The 7,523-nt window shown below is 37.2% G+C and overlaps 1 protein-coding gene across 1 annotated transcript; it reads left to right on the top strand.

Moving 5' to 3' along the window:
* The first annotated feature begins 1,104 nt into the window (after positions 1 to 1,104).
* LOC146389902 (V-set domain-containing T-cell activation inhibitor 1-like) lies at positions 1,105 to 7,024 on the top strand. Its single transcript, XM_084913826.1, has 3 exons — positions 1,105 to 1,251; positions 4,992 to 5,336; positions 5,575 to 7,024. The coding sequence occupies exons 1-3, from the start codon at positions 1,182 to 1,184 to the stop codon at positions 5,700 to 5,702; spliced, it is 543 nt and encodes a 180-aa protein (XP_084769952.1). The 5' UTR covers positions 1,105 to 1,181; the 3' UTR covers positions 5,703 to 7,024.
* Positions 7,025 to 7,523: the final 499 nt, after the last annotated feature.

Genomic DNA, 7,523 nt, shown 5'->3' with positions numbered 1-7,523 from the left:
AAGCTCACTGCCATCAGGTCAAATATCTCTCCATCATCTTCTCAGTATCAAGCTTACAATTTGCTTACCTGTGATACTTGGTCCGCCTTTACTCCTATTACATTACAGGACATCTTGATGTCCTTCCTGCCCCATTTTTCATTAGTGTGTTTGACTCTATTGGCCCCTGTATTTTGGAAATGATAAATATTTCTCTTCTTACTGGCTCAGTTCCCAGTTTCTTTTCTTTAAACAAGCTGTGTTTGAGCCAATATTAAAGAAACCTAATCTGGATCCATCCTTTTCAAACAGTTACAGGCCAATTTCCAAATTGCTTTTTATATCAAAGATCTTGGAAAGAAACCGTAGCAGAACAACTGAACTATTTCCTGGAGAAAATGATGTCATGGATGTTTTCCAGTCTGGATTCCACAATTGGCACTCTACTAAAACGGCTTTACTTAAAGTATCTAGTGACATTTTGATGGCAGCAGACTCCAGAGAGTACACAGTTCTAGTTCTGTTAGATCTCACCACTGCTTTTGATACTGGAGATCACAGTATCATAATAAACAAGCTTAAGGATATTTCGGGATTACGGGTGTTGTTTGAAAATGGTTCGTGTCCTATTTATCTAAAGGACTTTTTCTGTTCGTATAAATCAAGTAATCAATTGTTCTGCCATGTGGGGTACCTCGGGGATCTGTCCTGGGTCCAATTCTCTTTGTACTCTATATATTCCCCCTAGGCCAAATTATTAGGCGCAACAATAATATCTCCTATCATCTCTATGCTGATGGCATTTAGTTATACTGTTTTTTCAGTCTCTAATTTTTATAAATTGTCTGGTTTAAGTAATTTCCTGACAAAAATCAAGCAATTTTTAAACAACAACTTCCTCCAGCTAAACTCTGATTAAAGAGAAACTTTAATTGTTGCTCCTGACCATATGATTCCAGAAATTAGGCAGCATATCAGCTTAGAGCCTTCTGTTAAATTGAGCCTTAGAAACCTCAGTGTCATATTTGACAGCTCGATGAAATCAGCATGTTGTAGTAAAAACGTCATCATCATCATCATCAAAGTTTTAGTAAAGGCCATGTCCTATAGGGGGAGTTATCTTAGTTCTTGGTTACACACACACATGCGCCTCCGCAAGACAACTCGGGTTTTCCGGGCATGGAATACACGGATATACGGAAATGGCTGCTCTAACATCTACGCCCTTCTTCTGGTTTGGTGCTTTCTGTGTCGTCGTGTTTGTGTCTGCAGGTGAGAAACAAAAACAACATTCCTCTTTAACATAGGGAGGCATGAGCCAGAGTTATTTAATAATACATTATTTAAATACTATCCATACCGATCATGTTTGAAACACTGGCGCTAATCTCTGTGATCGAAACTATTCTTGATACGCCTGGAAACGCAGAACTGCAGACGGACTAATGCTGACGCCGTTTCTGTGCATAACAAAGCCAAACTTTCTCTTATAAAGTGAAAATATAATAAGTGGGGTTTTTTTATGTTAATGAGCTCGTCTTTGTCTCTTCTACACCGTCGTAATGACAGACCAGAATGTGAACTATCTGCAGCCGTGATCAAAGTTGAGCTGGCTGCGTTCTCTAAATACTGAAAACAAAAGCTCCAGTACTTTACTTTACATGACTTTATTATCTTCTTCTCTGAACCACTGTTTATGAAAGGAGATGAGTTAATATAAATCTTCATAGTAAACGTGACCATCAGACCAACTGATCAAGATAACAGTCAGGCAGATGATGTAGTTTAGGTTTGCTATAGTTTTGGCCTTGTATTGTATTGAATGTTGTCTGTTCTGACCTACACAAAACAACACAGCGAGTACACACTGGGCTGAAGTCAGATATGCATTTTGCAGTCCTTGACTTCATGAAGTTTTATATCAAAGTCAACAACTAATGCCATAAAACATGTGAATAGTGAATAACTGATGGCTGAACCCATGACCTCTGACTCAGCAGCTAACTGTTTACACACTCAAACCTTTTATCACAGGAGTTAAAATGTTATCACCAGGACACAGAGGGGAGATGTTTGTAACACATGAAATTCACCATGCAACAGCATTGTATATTAAAAAAAATCCCCTGTAATACTCAAAGTAACCCAAATTACGTTTGCTTTTGGGTTTGTTTGTTTTTTTGTTTGTTTTTTATTGTTGTTTTTTTTAATTCCCTGACTGGATTAATGTCACTACAGACAGTGTGATTAAACCTCTTTTCTGTATTTAAATTTCAGCATCTGCAGTTAAGGTTTTTTGCTGCTGTACTGCAAACAGTTTTGACCAAGGGATAATGTCAAGGTTTTGCTGGGACAATACTCACCAACAACATGGAGTGTGACTTTGACTTTCGCCTCTGTCAGTGCGCCCCAGGGTGGCTGTGGCTACAATGTAGCTTTCCATCACCAGTGTGTGAATGTGTGTGTGAATGGGTGGATGACTGGATGTGTAAAGCGCTTTGGGGTCCTTAGGGACTAGTAAAGCGCTATACAAATACAGGCACTTGAATTACATTTACCATTTAAATTCAAGCTTTCCTTTAAAAATTCATGCATTAAAAGATCTAACAAATATATACAAACAGGCTGTGTCGTATAATAGAAGAAATCAACTTTAACAATTTAACAAATGAAAGAAGAGGTCTTTGTTGAAACAAGGACAATTAATTAAATCAGGGGTTTTAGTTTTCAATAGAAACTAAACGTAAAACATTTCCTTTTTATTATTATTAGTTACTATTAAGTTACTAAATAAATCTACTAAATATCCATTACATATATCCATTAAGCATGACGAGACTCAGCTGTAACCACTGTGTATAAGGACAGGCCCAGCCCTCTGTTTACTTAAACGGACTGTAACTATGAAAATACTTATTGTATGAAGGTAAATTCATGATACAGCCTCAAAATTATATCATAATATTTCTCAAAAAATGTGATAATTATTTTATGATAAAATAAAAAAAAAAGTAGTGAATGCAATTTTATTCATGCAGGCAGCAGCATTTATGAGTAAATGAAGGGAATTTTCCATTGTTATTTTCCAAAGAGATGAACCAAATGTATAAACTAGTCTAGGTGGTGTTTTCCTGTATTACTGAACACGTAACTGTGTTACTATAATATTGCACTATAGCTGCTTAAGCACTGCTTTTCAACCACACAATCACATCAGTAATTTCCATTCTTTTCCTGTTATATGGATCTAGGAGTGTTACAGCGATATTTGGTGGAGTCATTTACATTTTGGTCGTATATCACAAGCATTTCCCCTCCATGTATCCTGGTTGTACTTGATGTTTGGTTTTAATTGGTGAAACACAATTTGTTGTTTCCACCTTAAGCAGGAATAGTTTTATTGCAAATTTTGAAAAGTACTGCACCGTGTTAGAGGCTGATAAAGTAGCTCAATGTTTAATTACTAAACTGTCACAGGAAGCTGCCACAAAGCTCAAAGAAATACCTTGAGCTTGTCTCATTGTTGTGTGCACTATGGAACATAAACACAAGGCAGCATTACTGAAACAAAAACAGTGTCATAGTTTTCCATGAGGGCACATCACAGTAAATAATATACAAGTACAAGCTCATGTTGACTGGTGCTCTAAAAGGCTGCTAACCTTAAATTAAGAGTAAAGTGTAAATGTATTAAAACTTTTCTTTGACTGCATAATTTCTCGATCTTGATGATCAGAAGAGTGTTTGAGGTTTATATATATGTATGTATGTATGTATGTATGTATATATGTGTGTGTGTGTGTGTGTGTGTATGTGTATGTATATATATATATATATATATATATAAATATAAATGAATGAATGAATGAATGAGCTGGGCGATAGAACGATAACGATATGTATTGCGAAATAACTTTTTCTCGATAGAAAAATTAAACTATTGCGATAAGCCTCATCTCGCTTGTCCTCTTAAAAAAAAAAAAAAAAAAAAAAAAAAAAAAAAAAACAGCCAATCCAAATTAACTAGCGCAGAGCCGAACCAATCACAGCCGCAGCGTCACGTCAGGTGACTTGTTACGTACAGCACATGTGTATTTGTTTGGGAAACAGCCAGCCGCCGTGCCGCCCGGGTAATGGAGGAAATGAGTGTGCCGACTAGAGAAAAATCAACCGAGAGCGTGACCGAAGGTTACCGAAGAGAAAACCGATGATGGTTCCAATGCCGGAGAGATTGTCGAACGGAAGAGCCACAGAAGTTCTGTAGTGTGAAGGTATTTCGGCTATTTCAAGTCTGACAAAAAACAGAGTAGCGCGCACTGTAAATTGTGCCGAAAGCAAGTCTGGAAATACGATAAATCGCTTTCTGACTAAAAGCACTAATTCGTCATTCGGCTTTTGTCAGACTTAAGTAACTGTTAAAACTGTTTGAAAAGCTAAGCTATACAACAAGGAGAGATTGAGAATTTCCTTTTCGTTCTCAGTTTATTTGATATTGACAAAAGTTAGTCAATTTTGTCTGTGTAAAACAAACTAAGATTTATTTTTAGAATTAATATTTTGTTTCTAAGTGGAATTGACAATTTAGTAGCCTGTTTCGTTTGTTCTATTTTGAAACTTAAATGCTTTAGCGGCTGCCTTTTGTGTAGTTTGCAATATTTGCCTTTATTTATCTGAAAAAGTCTCATGTTCCTTAAGTACATCTACCCTGTTGAACTTATTATGGGAAATAAATATTTAAATCAAAACAAGCTGCTGATTATTTCACATTTTACTTGTGAGCAACGGCACATTTAAATCTTACAAATATAGTTATTTGGCTTATATCGTGATATATATCGTTATCGCCTGAAATGAAAAAAACATATCGTGATATGAAAAAATCTTATATCGCCCAGCCCTAATATATATATATATATATATATATATATATATATGAGTCTCTTTTTGTGCATGTGTGTTTATTAAGTGTGGTTGTACTTCCACATCTCTGTGTGTGTCGTTTCCTCTTTCAGACCACAAAACCATCACAGCTGAGTCAGGTCAGAATGTCATTCTGACCTGTCGAACTCCAAACAACAACATCTTAGTTGTAGAGTGGAGCAGAGCTGACCTGGGAGATGAATATGTCTTTGTGTTTCGGGATGGGCAGTTTGATCCAGTCAACCAGCATCCATCTTTTAAGAACCGGGTGGATCTGCAGGACAGACAGATGAAGGATGGAGACGTGTCTTTGATTCTGAAGGATGTGACAACTTCTGATGCTGGAACATACGAGTGTCATGTCGTCCAGATAGGAGCAACCCGCAGTAACACAGGGCACATCAGCATCATCAACCTGAGAGTTGTTGATCCTCCAGGTGAGTGAGTAGAGTTGAGTGTGTGTGTGATCAGAGGTGAAGCTGCTTCCTGGTTGTTGATGTTTGTTTCTAAAGATGTTGTTGATGAGACTTTGTAGAAAGCAGCTGGTCTGAGTGATGTGATCAGAGTGCAGTAGATAATGTCTGACAGCAGTTTGAAGAGGAAATGGATTCTGTTCTGTTCTTCACTCATCACCTACCTGACAGCTGACACCTCACACCTGTTTCTCACCTGCAGGTCAGACAGGAGGAGAAGAAGATGGATCTTTTGGACTGATCGTTGGTCTGACAGTTTCTGCTGTGCTTCTTGTTGCTGCTGTTGCCGTTTTTGTGATCTACAGAAAACGTAAAAACAATGTCTTATGATTTTTATGAGACTCCAGATTAGACTAAAATGACTGGATGCATTAGCCATAAAAAAGTATGTTAAAAAAAACATGCAACCTAATCACTAGTTACAAAAAATCCCATGTATCTTCACTGAATTATCCAGCATTCAGAGGTGGTTAACAATGGATTTTTAACATGTCATTAACATGTCAACAGTCTAAGACATCTATTTTTAAACAGTCTAGATGTTTTTTTGTCCTGCTACGTGTTTAAGCCATTTCAATTGTGATTATATTTATGTTTATTTCTTTTCCTATAAGTGCAAAATCAGACTGTCAAACAATTTTGCACTCTAATCCACTACTGTCTCCAGTTTAATAGCAAAATATTTTTTTAAAAGTTCAAATGTTTCAGTAAAATTTAAAGCACAGACACTAATTAATCTGTTTTTATTGTGTCTATATTTGGTAAGGCATTTCTTCATTCTTTGTTTTAGTGGCTCAAAGATCTTTAGTGTATGCTCACTTTCAGTATTTTGTTCTTAATTTCATGGCAAAAAGACAATTTCTGTGACATAGGTTCGGTGTCCTCGTTACAGTTTTAGAATCAGTGATAGCTTTAGCTGTTTATAAGATCAAACTTGTTATGTGAGGTTAACTCACCTAGAGATCAGCTGTTACAGACTAATTACACTGAAGGAACCACCTGACAAGACAAACACTGTGTGATGGTGGATGAATTACTGTGAATTACAGACAATCACTAATCCAACTGATAGTGTTCAGGATTGATTGTTCATCTATAACAGAATGAAAAAAAAAAAAAGTTCTGATAGTTAAATAAAATCAAAGGATGAAATTATTTCACTGCACATCAGCTGTTTTCTCCCTCTGATCAGATTTAACTTCCTTCAATGAAGGAGACTCTTCAGTCTGTTACTTCACTTTACACATTTCATAAGCTGGAATATTGTTGCTTTATTTCATTTCACTTTAATGTGAGTTTATTTGTTGATGGTTAATAAAGTCTTACATGCACTAATAACCAGTGTTTTCTTGATGGAGTCTTTGTTTCCTTTATTTTTCAATGCTCTTTCTTTTTGTGGGGAGCGTGGTCTGCAGGGCATCCGCAATCATGCCACACCAGGTTAAAGTGTGTCAGGACCTGGATTTCAGTGTTGCTGTTGTTGTTGATGTGAGTCGGAATTTGAGGTGCAGAGCTGCAGCCGACTGAGCGTGTTTGTAGCAGGAACCACCAAAAATATTTATAACAATGCTGGAGAGCATAAAAATGTTGTCGGGTCTGTCTACACTTTTATTCAGATGTTTTCTAACATGTTGAATCAGTGAATGTGTTGATTCATTTTTCTGAACCTTAATCGGGTCAAACTAAAAAATCTCCAGTACTGGGACCAAGTCAAAAAGCACATGATGGGGTTCATTCTGAGGTCTGACCTTCATGTGTGCCTATTCAGACTAGGACATCCTCAGGTCTCAGACAAAAAGTCGTCAGGTGTCAGGTCTCAAAAGTCAGGTCTCAGAACACAAGCTATGAGACAGAGAGAAGCCTTCTTCAGGTGGCGCTGTTGTCAGCGTCAGTAGTTACAATAATAATAATAATAATAATAATAATGGATTGCATTTATATAGCACTTTTCAAGGCACCCAAAGCACTTTACAATCCCACTATTCATTCACTCTCACATTCACACACTGGTGGAGGCAAGCTACAGTTGTAGCCACAGCTGCCCTGGGGCAGACTGACAGAAGCGAGGCTGCCATATCGCGCCATCGGCCCCTCTGGCCAACATAGTTCTCACTACGCTGTTTTATGTTCAAGGGGCCTCCTTTCTCATAA

The sequence above is a fragment of the Perissodus microlepis genome, chromosome 3 (genome assembly GCF_051167445.1).
Source record: "Perissodus microlepis isolate ML-2025 ecotype Zambia chromosome 3, ASM5116744v1, whole genome shotgun sequence".
Lineage (NCBI taxonomy): Eukaryota > Metazoa > Chordata > Actinopteri > Cichliformes > Cichlidae > Perissodus > Perissodus microlepis.
The sequence above is the reverse complement of the archived record's forward strand: the minus strand, read 5'-3'. Positions and strand labels throughout refer to the sequence as shown.

Excerpts from the sequence above, each read along its gene's own strand:
- LOC146389902 (XM_084913826.1), top strand. The coding sequence starts at position 1,182 with ATGGCTGCTCTAACATCTACGCCCTTCTTCTGGTTTGGTGCTTTCTGT. Across the intron at positions 1,252-4,991 it reads CGTCGTGTTTGTGTCTGCAG|ACCACAAAACCATCACAGCT; the intron begins GTGAGAAACAAA and ends TTCCTCTTTCAG. Across the intron at positions 5,337-5,574 it reads GAGAGTTGTTGATCCTCCAG|GTCAGACAGGAGGAGAAGAA; the intron begins GTGAGTGAGTAG and ends TCTCACCTGCAG.